The sequence below is a fragment of the Phascolarctos cinereus genome, unplaced genomic scaffold (assembly GCF_003287225.1).
Source record: "Phascolarctos cinereus isolate Bilbo 61053 unplaced genomic scaffold, phaCin_HiC Scaffold_81;HRSCAF=619, whole genome shotgun sequence".
Lineage (NCBI taxonomy): Eukaryota > Metazoa > Chordata > Mammalia > Diprotodontia > Phascolarctidae > Phascolarctos > Phascolarctos cinereus.
In genome coordinates this window covers 19,091-44,007 of record NW_027556202.1, presented here as the reverse complement: position 1 = coordinate 44,007, position 24,917 = coordinate 19,091, and the positions used below count along the sequence as shown (strand labels likewise).

At 40.3% G+C, this 24,917-nt stretch overlaps 1 protein-coding gene across 1 annotated transcript in view; it reads left to right on the top strand.

Moving 5' to 3' along the window:
* The first annotated feature begins 6,972 nt into the window (after nt 1-6,972).
* The window catches only part of LOC110204065 (sodium-coupled monocarboxylate transporter 1-like), a 34,548-nt gene continuing 16,603 nt past the window's right edge, over nt 6,973-24,917 (top strand). The window contains exon 1 of the mRNA XM_020980416.1: nt 6,973-7,527. Within this exon, the coding sequence (XP_020836075.1) occupies nt 7,006-7,527 (522 nt within the window). The 5' untranslated portion in view covers nt 6,973-7,005. The remainder of the gene's footprint in view (nt 7,528-24,917) is intronic.

Genomic DNA, 24,917 nt, shown 5'->3' with positions numbered 1-24,917 from the left:
GAGTGTGATCTAAACATGGTTTCAAGTATTTAAATACCTGATCTGCTGTTTAAGGCAGAGAAACCATCTAGAAGAAGAATGAATTGAGCTATCAGAAAACCAGAGTGAAATTCTAGGTTCTTCCGCTAATAAGCTGTACACAAATGCATTATAGCATAATGGATAGACTTCTGGACCTGGGGCCTGCTAGACATGGGTTAGGATCTCACCTTCCAAACTTACTAGCTGTGTAGGCATGACCAAGTCTCTGAGCTTTAATTTCCTTATATGAAAAATGGGAGGAATAATGGTAGCATCTTCCTTGCATTCATATAATAAGAAATAAAGCGCTATAAAGGTTTGCTGTTCCTATAATGTCTGATTTTGCTGTAGTTATTTAACTACTAAATTTGCACATCTAACGTTTCTTTTGAGCTACTTGAATTCTGCTTCACTCATAGAGCACAGCATCTTCTTTGATGAGGGCACGCCATGCTAGTGGTTCTGTGCCAGTCTCTCCCATGTCATGCAATCAATTCCAAAGTTTTTCAGAGAGACCTTGAGAGTGTTCTTGTATCACATGTTCTGACTACCATGTGAGTGCTTGCCTTGTGTGAGCTCTCTGTAAAATAGTCTTTTAGGCAAGTGTACCTGTGGCATTCCAACAACATGGCCAGTCCACGAGAGTTGTACTCTCTGCAGTAGAGTTTGAATGCTTGAAAGTTTAGTTCAAGAAAGATCAGTACCTTATCCTGCTGGCATACGTCTATTCTCTACTAAGCTGCCAAAGTGATCTTCCTAAAATGGTCTGACCATGTCACCCCCTTATTCAATAAATTCCAGGGCTCCCTATCACCTTCAGGATCAAATATAAAATCTTCTGTTTGGCATTTGAAGCCCTTCATAACTCTGCTCCTTTCTACCTTTCCAGTCTTCTTCTATCTTACATACTCTGCACATACCCTACAATCCAGTGACATTAATGGGAATGGGAAATGCATTCTTGCTATTCCTTGAACAAGATAACTCGACTCCTGACTGAGCATTTACATTGACTTTTCCCTATACCTACCTATCTTCCTCTTCATTGCCCCTTCCTGGCTTCCTTGACTTCCTTCAAGTCCACCTAAATTCCATCCTCTGCAAAAAAGCATTGCTCAGTTCTCCTCAATGCCAGTGCCTTCTCTCTATTGATTATCTCCAATTTATCCCGTATATAACTTGATCGTACATTGTTGTCTGTGCATCAGTCTCCTCCATTAGACTGTGAGTGCCCTGAGAGCATCAATGGTCTCTGCCTTTCTTTGTATCTTAACTGCTGTGTACAGCGTCTGGCACAGTCTGCATACAGTGCCTGCTTAATAAATGCTTGTTGACTGACTGATTTGTACCAAAGAAAAGACTGGAATATTATACCCAGTTAATTCCCAGATGGGGTCAAGCATTGGACATGACTGAAATGACTCAACGACAAAAACTTTGTCACTAATCTAATATCTGATCATTTCTAGCTGACAGAGATATCCAAGTTGGTATAGTTCTTCCCCCTTATACTCCAATGTGTCTTTCTTCTCCAAGATGATTTGAGGTTACATTTATAAGAATCTTGAAGAAGAAAAATCACAATATGTCAAAAAATAGTTTTGAGTTAGTATTCAAAAATAGTCAATTTGGAGTTCCTTCCAAGACTTTGCTCCTCACTTCCTCAAGCATTGAAAAGCCTCCCACCCCCCCCCATATCAAGATCTTAACCTTGAATGCAAAAAAACCTTAGGTAAGTCCTGATGCCAATCATTTCAGGTGTGGGGAGGCTATGATTTTATCTGGACATAATCTGAGTTTGATTTGTGTTTGATTATGGGTGTTAATCCATTTCCTTAAGAAAGGCCTTCTGTTCCTGTCCTTCTATACACTTTCAGTCAGGGAAAAGACTGGAAAGGGTTTTTAGACTGGGGAAATAGTAATTTCTTAACTTTTTCACGGAAGGAGATTATGAATATCTTTCTAAACACATATTACGCCTGTAAACTTGTTGGTATTAATGTTAACTTGAGAAGTAACCGCAACCTGCTTTATTTTTTATTTTTTGGAGAGGCAATGGTGCGAAGCGACTTGCCCAGAGTCACACAACTAATAATTGTCAAGTGTCTAAGGCCAGATTTGAACTCCAGTCTTCCTGAATCCAGGGCTGCTACTCTATACACTGTACCATCTAGCTGCCCCTGCAACCTGCTTTAAGTCCTATGAAGTGAAACTTGATGTGGGAGGTGAAACCACTTGGGACTGTAAATTTTGATTTGATCTCAGGTTTTATCCAGCTAGGAGAGTTTATGCTGCTGAGTCAAGAAACTACTGTCACGTCAATACCTGCCCACTAGGAACCACAAATCCATTGGAGTACTTCATTCCCATTTGCAGATGGGGACGCTGAAACTAGTAGATGTAAAAGGCCCTATTCCAAAGTCAGCACCAAGGGGAAACCTTTTACATCACCATGCCTCATCATCTTCATCTGCAAGTGGGAATGAAGTACTCCCATGGTGGTTCCATTAATGTGGTTAATTCCTCCACTGTTTCAGATCACAACCCACCCATGTGTCTTGTTCAAGTCCATAGTCCACCCAACGTGTGTATATGTGACGGAAGGGAGCACTTTTTTTTTTTCCTTTTCTTGACATGGTGAAGACACTAAGGAAGACTCAAAGTCCATTTAGAGGAGTAACTTTTTTTTAGGCAATTGGGGTTAAATGACTGGCCCACGGTCACACAGCTAATAGGTGTCATGTTTGGTCTGACGCTGGATTTGAACTCAGGTCCTCCTGACTTCAGGGCTGGTGCTCTATCCACTGCACCACCTAGCTGCCCCAATGTATGGTTTAATTTGATATTTGGTTTTAATGGCTGCCATAACTAAAAAGATACTTCACCAAGATACAATAATCCAAATGGGAAAAAGGGAAAAATGCATTGGTGGCTGTGCTTACTGAAGCACAGCAATAATTTTTCAGTTCATCCATCTATTATGCAAAGGTTTTCCTCGAAGTTCTGTCTTCCCTTATGACAGCTATTCTTGCAAACAATTGGAAGGTGTTGCATTTTTAACTGAAATTCTCCATTTGGGAGATTTTTAAACAGGTTGAAAAAATGTTTCTAAGTTTTAAAAGTGTGCCAAAAAAGAAGTTTTTTCAGGTGATATTCTTACATTTTTTTTTTCTGAGGGGGAAGGGGGACAGATGGAGAGAGAGATAGAGAGATAGAGACAGAGAGGAATGGTGAGAGGAGAGAGAGGTGAGGGGAGAGACGGAGAGGAAGAGGGAGGGACAGAGCAATAGAAGAGAGATATAAAGGGCAGAGAGAGAGAAAGAGAAGAGATGAGAGGGGAGATGGAGGACAGAGAGAGAGAGAGTTAGTTGTCTTATGTCTGTAACTGTATAAATCTGTCATTATATTAATGAACACTTTGGGATTCATTACTCTGAAAACAGAGTGAATCCCCCACCAGCTACACAGCTGTGAGAAATAAACTTTGAACTATCTGCCTGCTAATCAGAGTGTGGTCACTCAGCCTGGTGTCAGGAAGATCTGAGTTTAGATCTGTCTCAGATACTTACTAGCTGTGTGACCTTGAGCAAGAAACTTCACCTCTGTCTACTTCACTGTTCTCAACCAAAAAAAGGATGACTCACAGGGTTGTTGTGAGGATCAAATGAGAATTGTTAAGTGCTTAGCAGAGTGCCTAGCTCATAGTAGGTGGTTAATAAATGCTTATTTCCTCCCCTTCCCTTTTCTCTTCTGGTTTGTGCTGGGCAATATAAACCAAGTGTGAGCACCAGTATCAATTCACATATTAAAATTAATAAAGCTTACTTTCTTATAAAGAAGAAAAAAATGCAAGTTATAATGCTTTCTCTTCCACCTCACTTAATAAACCACTACATTAAAGTACTGATAAATATCTCACAGAGTTCTTTTACAGAATAGCTAACATATATAACTTGATAGCACTGGAAACATAAAGGACTAAAAATTTCTAGATGAAATGAAAAATGAAAGTCTTGGAACCATCACATCATGAGAATGTAAGCTGCTTCTTCTTCTTCTTCTTCTTCTTCTTCTTCTTCTTCTTCTTCTTCTTCTTCTTCTTCTTCTCTTTTAGAATGTAATGTTTTATTCTTGAAATTGTATCCTCAGTGCCATTTACTGTGCCTGGTAGAAAGTACAGGTAAATGCTTGTTGATTCGAACATTTGTCTTCTCAGAAGCTGCAACCTAGATGCAAATTTGGATGAAGGAAAGCATGAGATACTGCTAAGGAAACACTGACAGAATTTGCTTTTATGTCTGAAAAACAGCACATAGCTCCACAGGTAATGAATGAATTACCATTTTATGAAACAGATTACACAGTGGAGGAAATTCTTGGAGCTGTGTTATCATATGATGATCTGAGGCATTTCTGCTGCCACAGAACTACTAGCATCATGAAATACTATTAAAGGAATCTGCATTTGCCTATTAAGTAATTAACTGTGTCTTTAAACATGTTAAGATGTAGACAATCATCTAATATGAAGAAATATGTAGGTGTTTTGTGTTATACTGTATTCCTGCTTATTTGATTTTCCCTGTTTTCTTGAATCCTCTGCAGTTTTTTTTTTAGTTTATAAATATCAACTGAATGGCATTTATTTCACTACCTACTCTCTAGAGACGCCTATGTTGAACACCTCAGCTACAAATCAAATAGTATAAATAGATCACTTAGTTGTGTAAGGACACAGAGGCTCCTAGACTCAGAGGCCACAGGTTTAAGGACTTCTTCTTCCATCTACCCTTTGTGTGGGAGGGGAGTTCAAGACGCCTCCTCAAATGCCCCTACCGCTAGTGTGGGATACCATAGTTCAAGTATTTAGGTCACAGAGAGTCTGAGGGACTCCTCACTACCCATACAAAATCTATAGTACCCTGAAAGTTGAAGTGATGTGAAAGAAAGCAGAAAATGATGAATTTGGGGGAACCTCTCCCCTGAAAAGTGGAGTACTGTGAATTTAGGGGAAACATCTCCCCAGAAAAAGTAACAGAACCTGAGAATACTATAAATAGGGGAGGACAGAATGAGCTGATGCTACTGGTACTCCTTTGAAGGAGATCTCTACCAGCTTGGATGATTAAATTAACTACAGAGAGAAGTTTACCTTGTTAGAGTAGACTTGTTTGGGCAACTCCTAAGACTAAGGAGGAGTCCTGTCTCTATTTCTCAACTTCCCATCGAAAAACGGCAGAGCAGGCTTTCCTGATAGGCTGATTGAACTTTTAACTTTGCCTCCTAAAGTCTCCCTAAGATTGTGTAAAGCCCTAAATATGTATGCTTCTCCTTTCGTTCAGGGTTATTACTGTCTACCTATCGACTTCCCATCAGCTGATGCTAATTAAACTTTTTATCTTCTAGCCTGGCCCCTGATTTATTGACCTCCAGTCAAATGGACTACAAGGAGGGAGGAATTACTCTCTGAGAGGGTCTTAGTACCTTTGGGTTGAGGAATTCCTCAACAGTGACTTGCCTGGGGTAAAGCCTGTCCAAGTCCTCTTTAATCTTAGCTTCTTCCCTCTGAGATGATCCTCAGTTTACACCCTACAGATCTTGTTTGTACATGGTTGTTTGCATTAGACAGTGAGCCCCTTGAAAGCAGGGACTATTTGTTGCCTTTCTTTGTTTTCAGTGTTTAGCACTATGCCAGGCATATAGTAGGCAGCTAATATGCTTGTTGACTTGAAAATGGAATTCAGGTCTAATTTAATTTTATTTTTCAATTAACAAATATTTGTTTTTCTCTCCCTCTTACCTTCCCCAATTGGGAAAAAAAAACAAAAAGAAAAACAAAATCCTTGTAACGAATATGTGAATAAAATAAAGTCCCACCAAGTCTCATTGTCCTTCTGACTTCTGAGTCCATTACTTCTCATTCATATGGTTAATGTCACAGGGTCCTCTGGACTCTCAGAGAGTCATTGAACTGATGCAGAACTTAGGGTTTTCTGATTACTGTCTCCTCTGTACACCACCTAGCTGCCGTAAAAAGTGGTAGAGCTGGGTCTCCCTCCAGGCTCTACATCCCAAGACTTTTCCTCCAAACCAGTCAATAGTCAGTTAACAAACATTTATCAAGCGTCTACTATGTGCCACGTACTGTACTAAGCACTGGGAACACAAAGAGTCAAAAGACAGTCCCTGCCCTCAAGGAGCTCACATTCTAGTGGATGGATTCAAACCTAATGGATAAAGTAGGGATTCTTAATTTCTTTTTATTTTGGGTGTAGCATGGAGACCTCCTGCAGTCTGGTGAAGCCTCTGGATCCCTTCTGAATTATTTTAAATGGATAAAACAAAACGCATACGATGAAATTATAATAATAACAGCATTTATGTAGCATTTGGCTCTTTACTGTGTTAGCTCATGCAGATCTCACAACAACCATTCTTAGAAGTAAGTATCTCTAGGAAGGAGGGAGGGAAGGAAGGGAAGAAGAGAGGAAGGATGGAAGACATTATTAATGGTCTTCTTTGTGCCAGGCACTGGGTTCAGAGAAGGGAAGGTCATCTAGCATTCAAGCGCCTACTATGTGCTTTACAAATATGGCTTCATTCAATCCTCACAGTAACTGGGGGAGATGGGTGCTTTTATCATCCCCAGGTGAGGACACTGGCGCATACGGGATAAATTACATTGATTTGCTCAGGGGCGCATAGCTAACAAATGCCGGAGTTAGGACTTGAACTCTTGACTTTCCTGTCTCCAAGTGCTCCGCTTACCATCCCACCCTACCAAGTTTCCAGAATTGCCAAGGCAATTAGTTATGTTGAACTACAGTTAGCACAGCGCCTGGCCCCACTGTAAGTAAACGCTTAATAAACAAACGCCTGTGCACGACTAGACTTCTTTCTAAAAGGCAAATTCGCGTGCTCCCGCCTCCCCAGCCGCGTGGGCAGCTCAGACTCAGGTTCCCCCTTGGGGCAGAAGGGGCGGGGATGGGCGCTGAGTGCGCACGCGCTGTCCCACCGGCGCATGCGCGCCACCCGGCGTGCCGTCAGCCCAACGACTCCGGGTGTGCGCAGGCGCAGGCCGACATTCGCGAGGCGCCTCGTGAGGGCGTCGTCCTCGAGGCCGGGTGGCTGAGGAGCCTGGGCCGGCCCGCGAGCCCGCGAGCCGGGGCCATGTCGGACACCTTCTCGGCGTGGGACTACGCGGTGTTCCTGGGCCTGCTGCTCGTCTCGGCCGCCCTGGGCGTCTACTACGCGTTCGTGGACGGCGGCCAGAGCACGGAGGCCGACTTCCTCATGGCCCGGCGCGGGCTGACGGCGGCGCCCGTGTCCCTGTCGCTCGCGGCCAGCTTCATGTCGGCCGTCACCGTGCTGGGCACGCCGGCCGAGGTGTACCGCTTCGGGGCCGCCTTCCTGCTCTTGGGCGTCGCCTACGCCCTGGTGGTCATCGTCGCGTCCGAGATCTACATGCCGGTCTTCTACCGGCTCGGGGTCACCAGCACCCACGAGGTGGGCGGGGCAACGCGGCTGGTGGTGCGCCTGTTGTGTGCGGGCACGTGGCGGGGGGGGGGGGAAAGATATACAGAAAAGCTGAAAGAAAACCCAGCCTGCTCTCGGAGACCTTACCTTCTGGAGGCAGAGACAATTTAGGAAACTCACAGGAGCACAAGATAGAAGGGCATGTGGTGTGGAAGCACCTACTGTGTGCCATTAGACTAAGCAGGGGGGTGCAGGATATAAAGAAAGGCCAAAAACAAGTCATTTACCATTGAAGCACTTACTACACTCAGGCACTGAGGTAAGGGGGAGGGGAGGGTACAAGATACAAAGAAAGGCCCCTGGAAAAAAAGGCTTCTTTTAAGTCCCAGCTGAAAATTTCACCTACAAGAAGCCTTTCTTGATCTTTCTTAATGCTAAGCCCCCCCCCTTTTTTATTCCCTGAATTGAAAATAATTTTTTTAATTTAAAAGCCAGAATAACAAAACAAACCAATCAGCCAGTAGACTTTTAGCTCTTTGGCAAAGGCATTTTCAAATGGCATACCAAGAACCATAGTTAACAAAGAATTTTTCCCCAAACCAGTGGAATGGTCTAACACCACTACACACAGACGCGCTGGGAGGTTGGAGGGAAGAGTGGTCACAAACTTAAAGAACGACGGGAAAAGTATATGAAACACATGAGGTCGATACAAATCACTACTCCAGAATTGCAGGGCCTCAAAGCCCTTTCTCTAGAGGCTCCTCCAGAAGTTCGCTACGTGGTATCTGTGATGGACAAGTTACTCCACTGTTCATCAGGGCTGGTGTTTGTGATTAGTGGCAGCCATGATGGACTTGTTCCTCGTGTGGTGTGGTTTCTGAGCTGGGTGGGTCAGTCTACTGATGAGCTGGGTCGTGTAAGTCATTTGGCTGTTATACTGGCTCTTCACAAAGTTCATATGCTCTAAGGCTTTCCTAGACCAATTGTTCAGCCACTGAAATACAGTCAGACAGGCAGACAAGACACTTTGCTACTGGACTCTTCTCAGGGCACGATAGCTTGCTGGGTAAGTCAACCCTCTGGCCTTTGTGGGCTTGTTTTTTGATAGGCAGCTACAGTCACCATCAGCCAACATCTTGTCTGGGTCACACTGTGCTTTATCCAGCTTGGGTACTACAATAGTTTCAGCTAGGGCAACTATCATGGGCTGAGAATTAGTAGAAGCCTCTCCATTTTGACTCTAAGGTTCATCACCTCCGGTCGAAAGGTAGAAGTTTAGCTTTGTTTTGTTTTTGTTTCATAATCTTTCTTGATTCAAAGCCAGTTCCCTCACTAAGTTATTTTACCTTGTCTTTTGGTGTTCAGCACCATTTTGGTCAGTTAAATTTCTTAGACATTGTTTGTTTGTTTGTTTTGGTGGGAAGGGGAGGAAAGATGGAGCCTGGGCCCTAGAAGCAATTGAGTTATTCATACCTCAGATACTTCTTCAAGTATAGAATGTTTATCTTGCATCTGAATGTCTTTTCTTTTATGTTGGATGTCTCTATGATTTCACTTGTTGTTGTTGTCCAGTCATGTCCTACTCTTTATGATCCCATTTGGGGTTTTCTTGGCAAAGATACTAGAATGGTTTGCCATTTCCTTCTCCAGCTCATTTTCTAGATGAAGAACTTTTTATGTCTTTCTTGAATCTTGTACTTGAAGATCAAATTTTTTGTTGAGCTATGGCCTTTTTATCAGGAAGGTTTGGAAGTCTCCTATTTCATTGAATATCCATCTCCTCCCTTGGAAAAATCATGCTCATTTTTGCAGGGTAGTTGATCCTTGGCTGGAGTCCAAGCTCCTTTGCATGTTCCATGCCCTGCGGTCCTTTAATGTAGAAGCTGGCAAGGTCCTGTGTAATCCTTACTGTGGTTCCATGATATTTAAACTGTTTCTTTCTGGCTGCTTGCAGCACCTTCTCTTTCATCTGGTAATTTTGGAATTTTGCTATTAAATTTCTTGGCGTCTTCAATTTGGGATCTCTTTCAGGTGGTGAGCGGTGTATTCTTTCTATGGTTATTTTACCTTCTGGTTCTAGGACTTCAGGGCACTTTTCCTATATGATTTCCTCAAAGATACTGTCCAGGCTCTTCTTTTCATCATGATTTTCAGGTAGTCCAATAATTTTTAAATTGTCTCTCCTGAATCGATTTTCCAGGTGGGTTGTTTTACCAATGAGGTATTTTACATTTTCATCTGTTTTTTCATTTTTTTGTTTCTTTTTGACTGATTCTTGCTGTCTCATAGAGTCATTAATTTCCATTTTTCCAATTCTAGCTTTTAACAGATTGTTTTCTTCTGCTAGTTTTTGTACTTCCTTCTTCAGTTGGCCAATTGTGTTTTTTAGGGAATGCCGCAGGGTACTTACCCACCTGGGGCCCCTTGTAGGTCTGCCTCCCTTGGTTTTGCTGAGGCACTGGGAGACCGGTTTGCTGGGCTGCTGCACTGCTGCTCTCTGTCTTTCTTCTAGTTCAGCTGTTCCAGGGTTTTTTCCTGGGGTGATATTTTCTGGCTTTTCAGATTGGAGAGAGTGAGAGCGACTACGTTTTTACTCTGCCATCTTGGCTACTGGAAGCCAGGCCCCCTATTTTTTAAAGATAATTTTTATCCCCCCCCCCAATTACATGTAAAAGCAATTTTTTCATTATTTTTAAGTTTTGAGTTCCAAATTCTATTCCTCCCTCCACTCTCTCCTTCCTGAGATGGAAAGCAATCGGGCATAGGTTATACATGTGCAATCATGTAAAACATTTCCATATTAGTGATTTTGTGCAAGAAGTCTTGACAAAAAAAGTAAAAAATAGTGTGCTTCAGTCGGTAAAAACATCAGTTTTTTCTCTGGAGGTGGATAATGTTTTTCATCATAAGTCCTTTGGAATTGTCTTGGATCATTGCATTGCTGAGAGTAGCCAAGTGATTTACAATTCTTCATCAAACAACATTGCTGTTATTGTGTTCTCCTGGTTTTGCTCACTTCCCTCTGTATCAGTTCATGGGTGTGTTTTTCCAGGTTTTTGTGAAACCATCGCCCCATATACTTTTTTACCACACAACAGTATTCTATTACATTCATATACCACAACTTGTTCAGCCATTCCCAGATTGATGGGCATTGCCTCAATTTCCAATTCTTAAGCTACCACACAAAGTGCTGCCATAAATATTTTTGTACGTGTGGGCCCTTTTCCCTGTTTTATAATACCTTTGGGATACAGACCTAGCAGTGGTATTGCTGGATCAAAATGTGTATTGATAGGGCCTTTTATCCTATGGCCTTATTTGTGGGTAGTTGTTTGTGTGTTGTCTCTTTTATCAGATTTTGAGAACCTTGAGGGCATGGACTGTCCTTTGCCTTTCTTTGTATACCCAGTGCTTAGCACTGTTTCCGGCATATACTAGGCACTTAATAAATGCTTATTTACTGACTATTTTTTGACCAATTTCCATTCCATTGCCCTTTGGGAGAGACACTGCAAAGTACCCCAGAGAGGTGTGGAAAACAAGAGGGGGAGACTGAAGGCAAGGAAAGTTAGTGCAGTGGCTTTTTCAGACCTCATACTGGCTATTCAAATGTGGAAAAAAAAGTTAAGTGTGTATACTATGTTCCAGGTTTGGGGATTCAAAGGCTGAAAGAAAAACCAGTCTGCTCTTGAGGACCTTCCCTTCTCTTGGGAGACCAAGAAACAAGTTAGGAAACTGCTCCAGGAGTACAAGAGAGATGGAGTGAGCAGAGAAGCAGTAGTGGGGTCCAGGCATGCACGTTTCAGGGATGTCTTTGGGATTTCTTCCCCAAACTGTGGAAGAGATAGCCCAATTTACACAGGGTTTTCCCCGAAGTCTTTTCAGGATATTAAAGCTTATTAAGTTTATTCTTGTGAACAAGTTTTCCCATGGTCACAGACTTGCTGGACTCTCCCTTGCTTGCAGGGTTAAAATATAAAGACCCTGAGGGGTTGCACTTACCAGCTTTACTTTATTCACATTGTTCTTTCACACAGACTTCACATTCTTGCTTGATCTGAACATTTACTGGATTTGATAAGCTGGCTTCTGCCAGGAACAATTCCTCCATGCACTCTTCTCCCTGTACTTAATAATCTCTAGTGGCTCTCTGTCATCTCCAGCACTCTGTCATTCAGAGAAGCACCCTCTCTCCAAGTTATTTCCTTTCACTGCGATCCAGTAAAATGTTCCTTGAACAAGATTCTTCATTTTCCTACTGCAGGCATTTTCATATTCTGTCTCCCAGACCTGAATGCTTCCTTCTCTAAGTATCAGCTAAAATCCCACCTTCTGTAGGAAGCCTTTTCCAATCTTGATTCTTGTGCCTTTCCCATGTTGGTTATCTCCAGGTTGTCTTTTTTCTTTTTTTTTGTTGGCTAGGTAGTGGATTTAAGTGACTTGCCCACAGTCACACAGCTAGTAAGTGTTTTGTGTCTGAGGCTGGATTTGAACTCGGGTCTCACTGAATCCAGGGCCGGAGCTTTATCTACACTGTGCCACCTAGCTGTCCCGTCTCCAGGTTGGCTTGTGTATATAGCTTGTTTGTGCATAGTGTTTTGTCTTCCCCATTAAATTGTGAGGTTCTTGAGAGGAGGGACTGGCTTTTACCTTTTTTTTTATTCCCAGTGCTTAGCACAGTTCCTGGCATGTAATAGGTGCTTAATAAGTGTTTATTGACTGTCGACTGACTATTACCTTCTTTTGGATATTCTGAAGTTTAGGAATGTCCTTAAACTGAGGTGTCTGGAACTGAACACAATACTCATTGATAAAAATGATAAGCTGTGCAGAGAAAAGCACAGGTCCTTGGGGGGTGCTCTGTCCAGTGATTCAATCACTTTTAAACCTGAGTCATTGTCTAATCTATATTGCTCCATATTTTTCCAGAGGAATAGTAGGAGATACTATTTCAAAAGTTTTGTTAAAATTTTGATAAACAATATCTATAACATTCTCCTAGTTCAGCAGTCTTGTAAAAACAAAAAAGGAAATGCTGTAGATTTAGTTTACCTGGATTTTGGCAAAGCATTTGATAAAGTATTTTATCTTACTATGTGAAAAGCTGGAGAGATGCAAATTAGATGGTGATACAGTTAATTATTTCAAGTAGTTTTTTAGTTGATTGTCTGGTTCTGTTAAATATATGATCATATCATCTGCAGAGAATGATAGTTTTGTTTCCTCATTGCCAATTCCTACAATTTCTTTTTCTTCTCTGATTGTTATAGCTAACATTTCTAGTACAATATTGAATAATAGTGGTGGTAATGGGCATCCTTGCTTCAAGAACACTGATCTTATTTGGGAAGGCTTCCAGAGGTCTGTCGTATCCAACTTATCTAAAATTATATTTACTTCTTTAACTTCTTTCTTGTTTATTTTATGGTTAGAGTTATCTTGTTCTGAGAGGGAAAAGTTGAGGTCTCCCACTACTATAGTTCTATTGTCTATTTCCTTCTGTAATTCACCTCCTTTAAGATGCTATACCACTTAGTACATATATGTTTAATATTGATATTACTACATTGGCTATGGTACCTTTTAGCAAGCTGTAGTTTCCTTCCTTATCTCTTTTAATTAAATCTACTTTTGCTTTTACTTTGTCTGAGATCATGATTGCTACTCCTGCCTTTTTTTAAAATTTAACTTCAGTTGAAGCACAGTAGATTCTGCTCCAGCCCCTTACTTTTACTCTACGTGTGTCTCTGTGCTTAAAGTGTTTCTTATAAACAGTATATTGTAGGATTCTGGTTTTTAATCCACTGTGCTATCTGCTTCTGTTTTATGAGAGAGTTAATTCCGTTCATATTAACAGTTATGATTATTAACTATGTATTTCCCTCCTTCCTATTTTTCTTCCTGTTTATCCTTCTTGCTTTCCCTTCATCCTTTCCATCCTTGCCAGTGTTTTGCTTCTGATCGCTGCCTCCCCCAATCTGCCCTCCTTTCTTTCAGTCTCCCCCTCTTTACTTTTTTCTCCTTCTCTGTAAGGTAAGATAGATTTCTCTACCTAACTGACTGTGTATGTTATTCCCTTTTTGAGCCAATATGGATGAGAGTAAGGTTCAAGTGGTACACAGTGCCCATCCTCCCATCTTCCCCTTCACTGTAATAGGTCTTTCTTTCCTCTTCATGTGGGATAATTTACCTCATAATCTTTCCCTTCTTTCTGTTCTTAGTGTCATTTTCTTTCTCGCCCCTTAAATTTTTTTTATGTCCTACCCTCAATCACCTTATTCTTCTTATTCACTAACTTCTGCTTCTGTATACTCCTTCTAACTACAGTAGTAGTGATACAGTTTTTAAGAATTACAAGTATACATCTTCCCGTGTAGGGATGTAAACAGTTTAACCTTACTGAATCTCCTGTGTTTTCTCTTTCCTTTTTACCTTTTTATGCTGCTTTTGAATCTTGAAATTGAAAATAAAATTTTTTGTTCAGCTCTAGTCTTTTAATCAGGAAAGCTTGACAGCCTTGTATTTCATTAAATGACCATTTTTTTCCCCCTGAAGGATTATGCTCAGTTTCAAAAGGTAGGTGATTCTTGATTATAGTCCTAGCTCCTTTGCCTTTCAGAATATTGTATTCCATGCCCTCCGATCCTTTAATGTTGAAGCTGCTAAATCCTGTGTAAATCTGACTGTGACACCCTGACATTTGAATTGTTATTATTATTTTTTAAGGCAGTTGGGATTCAGTGACTTGCTCAGGGGTCACACAGGTAGTAAGTGTCAGGTGTTTGATCTGAGGCCAAATTTGAACTCAGGTCTTCCTGACTTCAGGGCTGGTCCTCTATCTGCACCACCTAGCTACCCAACATCTGAATTCTTTCTGGCTGCTTGCAGTATTTTCTCCTTGACCTGAGAATTAATGGATTTTGGCTATAATATTTTTGGGAGTTCATTTTGGATCTTTTTCCAGAGGTGATTGGTGGGTTCTTTCAGTGTCTATTTTACCCTCTGGTTTTAGGACACAGGGCAGCTTTTCTTTTTTGATAATTTCTTGAAGTATGATGTCCTGGTCCTTTTTTTCATCATAGCTTTTGGTTTAATAATTCTTAAATCATCTGTCCTAGATATATTTTCCATGTCAGTTGTTTTTCCAATGACATATTTTACATTTTCTTCTATTTTTTATTCTTTTGATTTTGTTTAATTGATTCTTGATGTCTTATAGAGTCAGTAGCTTCCACTTGTCCAGTTCGAATTTTTAAAGACTTATTTTCTTCAACAAAAGTTGCTTCAATCTTGATTTAGACACCATCAGTTCTTTCTCTGGGGATAGATAGCATTTTTCATCTTAAGACCTTGAGAGTTGTCATGGATTGTTGTATTGCTGAGAATAGCTAAGTCATTCATAGCTGATCATCTTACAATAAATATTGCTGTTACTTTGTACCCAGTACATTCACTTTGCATCAACCCATGTAAGTCTTTGCAAAATCATCCTGCTCATCATGTCTTATAGTACAATAGTATTCTATTGTAATTACATGATATAAATTATTCAGCCATTCCCCAACTGATGTGAATCCCCTCAATTTCTAATTCTTTACACCCAGAAAAGCTGGGTGTTTTTTGTTTTTTTCTCTTTTGGATATAGACCTAGTAGTGATACTGCTATGTCAAAGGGTATGCATGGTTTTATAGCTTTTTTGTAGCCCTTTATTGCCCAAGTTCCAAATTGCTCTGTGGAATGGCTTAATCAATTCATAACTCTGACAACAGTACATTAATGTCTCATTTTTTCCACATCCCCTTCAACATTTGTCATTTACCTTTTCTGTCCTGTTATCTCATAGGTATGAGGTAGTACCCAGAATTGTTTTAACTTGCATTTCTCCAATCAGTAGTGAGTTATAATATTTTTCATACAGCTATAGATAGCTTTAATTACTTCATCTGAAAACTGATTATATCTTTTGCTCATTTATCAGTTGAGGAATGGCTCTTATTTTTATAAATTTGACACAGTTCTCTATATGTTAGAGAAATGAGGCCTTTATCAGAGAAACTTGCTTCAAAATTTTTTTTTTACAGTTTCTATTGCTAACTGTATTTCCCTTTGTCCTATTTTCCCTACCCCCCTTTATTCTATTCTCTCTCTCCTTTCACCCTGTCCCTCCTCAAAAGTGTTTGGTAATGATTACCCCTTCCCTCATTCTGCCCTCCCTTCTGTCATACTCCCGTCCCCCATCTCTTATCTCCTTCTCTTTCTATTTTCCTGTAGGATAAAATAGATTTCTATACCCTAATTTTTGTACATTTTTTAATGTATTTTTTTTATGCTTCCTTTATCAGGCTGTAGATTTTTTTTTCATGATTCTTTTGCATCATTCGCGTTTGTTTTTCTTCTACCTCTGCATGTAGACATTTTAACATTATTGTCTTCTTCTGAGTTTGTGTCTTGATCTTCCCTGTCACTGTAATAACTTTCAGTGGTCAGGTATTTTTTTCCCCTCATCTTTCCCATCCTATTTCATTACTTTTAAAGCTGAACTCTGTTCCTGGGGTGAAAGAGGCACTGTCCCATGCTTCTTGTGCTGGGGGCTGTAGGCCCTGGCTGTTTGCCTGGAGCCCACAGGGGATGCTTATGCTGTGCAGGGGTCTGGCACCTTGCCTGGTGCTGTACTGAGGTGTGGGTGGAGTGGGGTAGGGTGGGGGGTAGGGTAGCTGATGTTATTGGTGGGTACAACTGGTTCTGTGCTGAGGAATGTGGTGAGGGGGGGGATTGGTGCTTGTGCCTGCCTGTTTGCCCGGTGCCGTACTGGGGCTTAGAACCTTCTGCTGGCTTGTTGAGGTGGGGTCTGCTGTTGGCTTGCCAGGATGCTGCCTGCCCTGGAATGCACTCGTCTTTTACCTGAGTAGGACAGACCTTTCCTGCCAAAGTTGTCACAGACTAGAAAATTGTTTCATCCTGTCTTTTTGTTGGTTCTGCCATTCCAGAATTCATTCTGGGGTGCTATTGTATAGTTGTTTGGAGGGGAATATGGGAGGATCCAGGCAATTTCCTGCTTATTCTGCCATCTTGACTCCCGTCAACAAGGAGTGTTTTGTTTGAGGGACAGCAGGTAGGCCAGTGTCACTTTATGAAAGAATGCGTGGTGGAGAGTAAGAAGGACAGGAAGGTTGGAGGTGGGAGTTTGTGAAGATCTTTAAATGCCAGAGTGTTTTTGAGGGCCACTGGAGCTTATTAAATAGAAGGGTTGACATGTTCATATCTGCATTTTAGGAAAATCTGTTTGGTGGCTGAATGGAGGATGGATTTGAGTGGGTAGAGACTTGAGACAGGCTGATCCGGCTGCAGGATATTGCAGTAATTGAGGTGTGAAGGGATGAAGGTTTGCACTAGAAAAGTGTCAGAGGAAAGAAGGTGTCGGTATATTTGAGAGACGTTACAAAAGTGAAGTTGACAGAACCTTGGCAACAGATTGGTTGGGGTGGGGTAAAAGATAGTAAGGAGTCCAGGATGACTCCTAGGTTGCAACCCTGAGTGACTAGGAGGGTGATGGGCCCGTGAAAGTAATTGGGAAGCTTCAAATGGAGGGAAGGGTCTTAAGGGGAAAGATAATGAATTTCATTTGGGACATGATGAGTTTAAGGTATCTACTGGACATTTAGTACTAGATGTCTGAAGAACAGTTAGATATGTGAAACTGGAAGTCAGCAGAGAGGTTGGGGAAGATAGATAAATTTAAGAATTATCAGCCTAGAGATGATAGATAATTAGTTCATGGGGCCAAAGTCCATCTCCCTGCAACTCTTGTTGGATTTTTGTTTTCTTTTCCTAAGGGTTTTTTAGTTTCCGTTTTTCTGTTTTACTCTTTCTGGTGTCAGTGTTTCCTTTTCATTTTTCCTTTGCATGTAGGAGCTGATGAGATTAGCAAGTGAAGTAGTATAGAGGGAGAAGAGAAAAAGGCCCAGGATAGAACCCTGAGGGACACCTGTGGTTAGAAGTTGTGGTCTTGATGAGGATTCAGCAGAGGAGACTAGGAAGTAATAGTCAGGTAGGAGGAGAGCCAGGAGAGAGTGGTTTCCTGGAAACTAAGAGAGAAGACAGTATCAAAGAGAAGAGGATGATTGTTTTGGAGGCTTCAGAGAGTTCAGGAACAATGAGGATTCAAAAAAAGGCCATTGCATTTGGGAACTAGATAATTAGTACTTTTGAAGAGAGCAGTTTTGGTGGAATAATGAAGTCAGAAGCCAAGTTTGGAATAATGAAGAAGCCAAAAGAGTTGAGTGAGAGAAGTGGAGATATCTGTTGTAGACTGCTTTCAGCAGGATTTTTGCCACAAAGGGCAGAAGAGATACAGAATGATAATGGTCGTGGAAGGATCAAGTGAGAAATTGTTTTGGATGGGAGAGACACGGTCATGTTTGCAGGGAGTAGGGAAGGAGTTAGTGGACCGGGAAAGACTTCAAGATAAGTGAGAGAGTTGGGACGAATCTCTTGGAGGAAACAGTTTGGAAGCGGACCACTTATGCAGGTAGAGGGTTTTGTTTTGGCAACAAGTAGAGCCACATCTTTGTGTGAGACAGGTGAAGGAGATAGTGCAGAAAGCATCTATCTGGGTGATAGGAGATGATGAAGAAGGAGCTCTCAATGAATGGAATCTATTTTTCTATAAAATATGAGGCAGATTTTTCATCTGAGAGAATGGGGAGAGAGGGAACCATGGGAGGTTTGAGGAAGGCAAAAATCTTTGTAAGAGCTGCTGTGGAGAGTGGGATGGTGAGTAGATAAAGGAAGTATAGAAGAATTGTCTAGCATCAGTGAGAGTCCATTTGAGGTTGTGTGGCATTAATTTGTAGTGGACCCAGTCAGCATGTTTGCATGATTTTCTTTAACTTTGTTCAACAGCAGTTGTGTAGGACCACAGTCAGCAAATGGTGGGAGTGATCTAAGACTAAGGCTTAGCAGGGTGTAATTGTTGACAAGAGAAGAGGGCCCAGGGGCTTAAGAAGGCATTGTAGCGTTGAACTGGTTCACTATCTTAAAAGATGGAGAAAAAAGGAGAAAGTACCTAGTGGACAGTTGATGGCCTAGAAGAGAACTGTATGGTTGAGGGATTGGAGGTCATAAAGTGTGGATGAAGAATAGAGTTTAGAAATTTAGAGGAAGTCTATGGTTAGAGAAGAGATGTCAGAGTTCATGAACTCTGGAGGGTAGTACATTCATGAGTGGTGGCAAAATCGGAGGGTCTGACCCATCTTTGTAGGGCTGAGTTGGATTGGAAGAATAGATCTTCAGAAATGAGTAGATTGAGGACTTGAACGGAGGTGTTTGAGGGAGTTTGAGTATATTTGTTGAAGTTCCCTAGTATGGCATCTGAAAAAGAGTTGGGGAGGAGAGAAAGTTTGTAAGCTAGATATTGAACTTGTTGAGGAAAGAATAGGAGTGTCCTGGAGGTTTGTAGACAACAGCTACTAGGATTTTGATTGGATGGAATTGAACATATTGCTATATTCTGATTTAAAATTTGTTCGGACATTTATTAATGATACTGGTCTTGATGGTCTTTTTCTGTAGTTTAAAGAGCAAGACTTTCTCCAAACAAATTGGATAATATACTATCCTTATTTTTGAAAACAGATTATGTAGCAGTGAGATGATTTGTTTAAGTGTTTGATAGAATTCTTTTGTGAATCCATTTACTCCTAATTTTTTGTTTTAAGCTGACTATTAAAACTCATTTAAGGCCTTTAAATTTCTTTTTTCTGATGGCAGTTTGGTTAGATGATCTTTCTTGTTTTATGAATTTGGATATTTAATTTTAAAAAAAGATAGTTCCCCCCCTCCCCTTTTAAAAAAATTTCAGTTAGTTGGGCTTTAAGTATACAATTGTCTCTGATAATATTTTTATTTACTCTTCATTTGATTTCTCCTTTTTTAGTTGGTAACAGTTTTTCTCTATAGTTAACTGTTTTACTTATTAAAGACTCAACTTTGTTTTATTTATTTAAATTGTTTAAAAAATGCATTAAAATTTCTTTTGATCTTATGGTGTCATGCTTATTTTAGATATATTTTATAAACGGCAAACATCAATCTTTTTTTTTTGCTTATAGAAGCACTTAGCTTAATAAATTTGCCTCTAAGAACTTATTTAGCTACATTCAATACATGTAGATACATTGTATAGTTATTGTTTAACATTTTATTGTTTCTGTAATCTGTTCTTTGATTCAAGCATTATCAGACTGATCATGTTTTTAGCTTGTGCATTTTGAAGTTCCCTTATTGATTACAATCCTACTTTTCTTATGTATTGTGAACATAGTATTTAAAATGTGTTTTTCTTTAATTTACAAATACCTTTATGCTTACAGTATAAACAGTTTTTTAAATGTCCCATACTTCTTTCAGTAAAAAGTAGATTCTTATAAACTCATTTAATTTTCTTTATTTTATTATCTAATCTATTTTTTCCAACATTTTGTTGAATTCTGTAACCTCTTTATTTTTCTGCCTGACCTTGTGAAAGTGGAGTGTCTAGAACCTTTTGCAGTTCAGTTAGTTTTTAAAAAAATATACATACTTTCTCTGTCATTAGCGGCTGTATGTGTGTATGTGTGTACTTCGTTACTCTTGATATAAGTATTGATAGAATTTAACTGTTAATGGTGCCTTTTATCTTTACATAGCAGCCTTCTGAGCTCATACTGTTTGGTCAGCCACAGTTGAACACATTGTACCTTGACCCTAACATAGTGATGTCATTTTCGTCCTCTTTGAGGAATGTTAAGGCCTCTCCTGAACTTGTCTTTTTGAGTTGCCATTTTTTCCAGAACCATTGGATCCAGAGTATGCAGGGGCCCTTTGAGTGTGTTAAGGATGAAGCCCCACCCTGAGCTCATACAATTTGTTGTTTGAACCCCAAGCTGAACTCCCTGTGTATTCTTGGGAGTCAAGACAGGTGCCAGTTAGTCTGCACCAATTGGGAAACTGTTTCTGTAGCAGGATCCTTGTAGATAAGCAGACCCTCCTGTCTTCACAGTCTAGCAGTTCCCAGGAGAAAAGAATGCTGCTTTTGCCATCTCCTTGCTTCTCCACTTTGAGAGGGGTTTTTATCTTTTTCTCACCTTTACTTCACCTTTCCCTCTCTCATTCTACTCTCCTTTAGGAGATTTCTGGCTTCTCCTTCTCCCTTTTTTGTACTTCTATGTGATTGTGAACTCTTTGCTTGGGCTTTGGGTTCCACATGCATCTTCATTTTTCTATTATTAATAGAAATATTAATAGAAATTAATAGATTTATTAAATCTTGTTGCAATACACATGTCTCATTGATTGTGGTTTTGTTTTTGGTCAGCAGAATGAAGGGCAACAACCAGGAGCCATGTTTATCTCCCTTAATTCTTTTTAACTTGAATTCAGCTTTGTCCAAAATTATAACTACATAAACCATGACCCAGAACTCATGACTCTTCTGTGGATTTGGTTTAGTTTTGGGAACTTTTCATGTACCATCTCTGTGGCTCATGCCACCACTAAGGGTTTCCCCTAGAAACGTTAGAATTTGACTCTTGTCTCCAGAAAAAATGAAGAAGGTCAACACCCATGTAAAAAACTCAGGCTAGGTAACAAGCCATCATACTTAGGGCAGGCTTTATTTGATGTAACAACAAAGCACCAAAAAAAATCCATAAAGGACTCGTATCGTCTTCTCTCCTTCTTTGTAAGGCTCCACCTTCCTGAGGGGTCTCTACAACCTTGCGTGCTTGTTTTAAGTTAGGTGCCTCCTTTCTCCTTTTAAAAGCAGGAAGAGCTTGGGGTTGCTGGATAGTCGATGGGAATGGGCAGAGTTCTCCACACTCCTAGACTGTGGACAGGGCCTCCTTACCAGGGAAAGCCTGAATTCAGGGGTGATGAATTTCTTGCAGCCTCTGCCACTGAAATACTATTGAGTGTACATATTGGAGCACCAGGGAAACTCAAGGATTGGGCTTGTTTTTTTGCATCTTGGTTCTCACTTGATCCAGTAACTCATTCTCTTTTGTATGGTAACTTGTTATTTTAATCCTCTTCATTTGGTGCCCATCTCTTAGTCCATGTGATTTTTTTGTTGGGGGCAGGTTGGGGGGAGGAAAAAGGAATGGACATAGGCTTCTTCTAGGAACCTTGGCCTGTGACTTTCCCTTCTCTTTACGTTTCTGTCTCTAGTTCTGCACACTGTGCTCCATGTGTAGCCATCTTTTGAAGGCCATGTTCAAGGGTGTAGTTCATATAGATGAACTAGCCAAGTGTCATCAAAATCCTCCATCAGTTATCCATGTGCTGTGAGTAGGTGACAAGTACTCAAGAAAAGACCACTTTATACTTTATCAAGGTATTATCAGTGCCAGAACCACTTTATACTTTATCAAGGAGGTATTATCAGTCAAATGGGAGTTGGAAAGGAAAGGAGAGAAATGGTGAGATTTTAGCCCAGGGTAATGGAATAGGAACAGAGAAAAGAAATGGTGAGAATGGATTCTGGATTCTGTGCTTTTGAAGTCCTGGTAAAGTAGAGGATAAAGGGATGGGAAAAGAAGAGGAAGAAGCAAAGTCATACAGTCAGTTAATAAACATTTGCAAAGCATTGACTATTGTGCCAAGAGCTGGGGATACAACTACTGAAAAGTCATTCCCTACCCTCAAGGAGCTTACAATCTAATGGGGGAAGAAGCTGAAAGGGGGCTGTGAGGAAGGTACTTTGGGGAGGGTTGGGTGGGAAATGAAGAGGTTGCTGTACCCTCCTTAAATAGAGGTTTTTAGAGGAGTTCTTTCCTCTGTTATTAATCAGAGGGGCCCCAGGGAGGATCTGTGGTCATGAAAAGTAGGATCCAGGTCCTTAGTCCTAGGTCCTACACTGTACTAGGTGAAATTAGTGATTTAGCACAGAGTTGTCAAAACTTACCTGTAGACCACTTGTTTAGCCCACAAAAAAATGCCCCAGTAGGTCCCAAACCAGATCAAAATACAATTGGGAAATGTTTAACTAAATAAAAATGCATATTTAGATTACATATTTTTTTGAAGTCTATATGTGACCTCAAGGGATCCCTTTCCATTTGAGTTTGACACCACTGATTTATTAACACGTCATACTCGGTTTGTCCCAGCAGTTCTTAGGTGTGTAGGCCTCCACCATGTTGCCCACATGCTAAGAAATACAATAATACTAGGGCATAAAAAATATCATATTAGACTTTTATCTGATAGAATTGGGGGTGGTATGTGCTGGAGAGTACAAAGGTCTTAGAAATGAGAAATCTGAAAAGAGGAAAGGGGAATTTAAGTGTGCAGTCGACTTCATTTTTTTTTCCCCTTGGAGGAAGTTTGGTATATAGGGAGTAGAGAGTTGGCACATGCACCAAGAAGATCTAGGTTTGAGTCCTGTCTCTGACACATCCTGGGTGACCTGGATCAAGGTATTTAAGCTCTCAGTGCTCCAAGCAACTGTCTATGGCTGTTGCAAAGAAGGTGCTGACCAGTGTTGATTGGAGTTCTCCAAATCAGTGAGCTCACAGATCCAATCCCTATCTCTAATGTATTAATGAATTCTGCCTGTCCTCCCTCATCTTGCTTTCCCATTCTTTGTTTTGATGTGCAGATTATATTGTCTGTGTATTTTTCCCACAGTCTTCTCATTGTCTTTGTGACTGGGTAGAGGGAGGTGGGAGATGGAGCAAGTGGTTTTATTTCCAGGCTTCTGCAATCCTGAGCTGGATAGGACCTAAGTAAAATCCTGACTGTTCCAGTCTTGGACAGCTAAACAATCTGAGGAGAAGAGTGGTTGCATCTGAAGCAACAGTTACTTTATTGGCTATATCTCTTCCTCATCCTCTGTTCTCACAACATTATATTCTTCTCATGGCAGGTATTGCCTAGAGTATATATGTATGTATGTAAGTATGTGTTCTGCATCTTCAGTCCATCACTTTTCTTGTCAAGAGGTGAGTAGTGTGCTTCATCACTGGTACTCTGGAATTATGGTTGGTCATTTCATTTATTAGAGTTCTTAAGTCTTTCAGAGTTTATTTTATAACATTGTATAAATTGTTCAGCTTTTGCTTACTTCATTCTGTATCAGTTCATATATTTCCTACTTGCTCCTCATCTGTCCCTTTGATCAGTTCTCATGGTATAATAAATATTCTGTTACATCCATATACCATAATTTGTTCAGCCATTTCTTTCTTGATATTTACTTGTTTCTAGTTTTTTTTTTTTCCATTGCAGAAAGAGCTGCTGTAGGTGTAGGGAATTCTTTCTTTAAGCTGTTTAGGGTGAAAGGCCTGGTAGTTAGATCACTGTCAAAAATGTATGCAGTTTAGTGGCTTTTTGGGCATAGTTCAAATTGCTTTCCAGAATGGCTGGACCATTTCACGGTTTTCATCAACTTTGCATGAATATGCATATTTTTCCTTTGCCCCTTCTAACCCAGTGGTGTTAATTTGCATTTTGACTAATTACTAGTGACGTGAAGCATTTTTTCATCTGGTCGTTGATAGATTGCATTTCTTTTTTTAAAAACTGCCAGTTCTTGTCCTTTGACCATTAATAAATTGTGAAATGACTCTTGTTATCCATTTGAATCAGTTTTTTCTATAAATCTTGGAAATGAGAACTTTATCAGGTAAAATTGCTGCAAAAATCTTTTTTCCCCCTAGTTAACTGTTTCTTTTCCAATTGTAGTTGCATCTGTTTTGTTTGCGCAAAATTTTAAAAATTTTATGTGATCAAGTTTCTCCATTTTATCTCTGTCATCATCCCTAGCTTTGGTTTGGTTGTGATCTAGTGGATAGCTGCCCCTGAGCCAGGACAACTTGGGATCAAATAACTGTCTCTGATCCATACTGTCTGAGTGACTCTGGGCAAGTTGTGGAAGATCTCCATGCTTCCTAGATGTGAAAGGTGATTTCTGTCTGGCTTTTCTCATCTGTTTAAGATGGGATCTTTTATCTCTAAGTTCAGCATTCATTTGGAGCATTTCTTGGTGTAGCTTCTTGTTCTTTTTCACCAGTTTGTGCAATATATTTACTTATCTCTGCCAGTGAGTTACTTTTATTTTGAGGTTCTATGTTTTCTTGTCATCCTTTCTCTTAGAATAATAATTACACACTTTTAATAATTTAAGGTTTATTTGTTTAGTCACAATCAGGTGAGGTAGGTAGTGCTGCAAGTATTATCATTATCCTTATTTTATAGATGAGGAAACTGAGGCTCTGAGAACTTGTGACTTGTCTGTTGTCGCACAGCTTGAGCCAGCAGGCATTTATTAAATGCTTACCATGTGCCAGATGCTGTGCTATAAGCACTGGGGACACAAAGAAAGGTGTGAAAGAGGTCACATTTTAATGGAAGAGACAACAATCTTGTGCATACA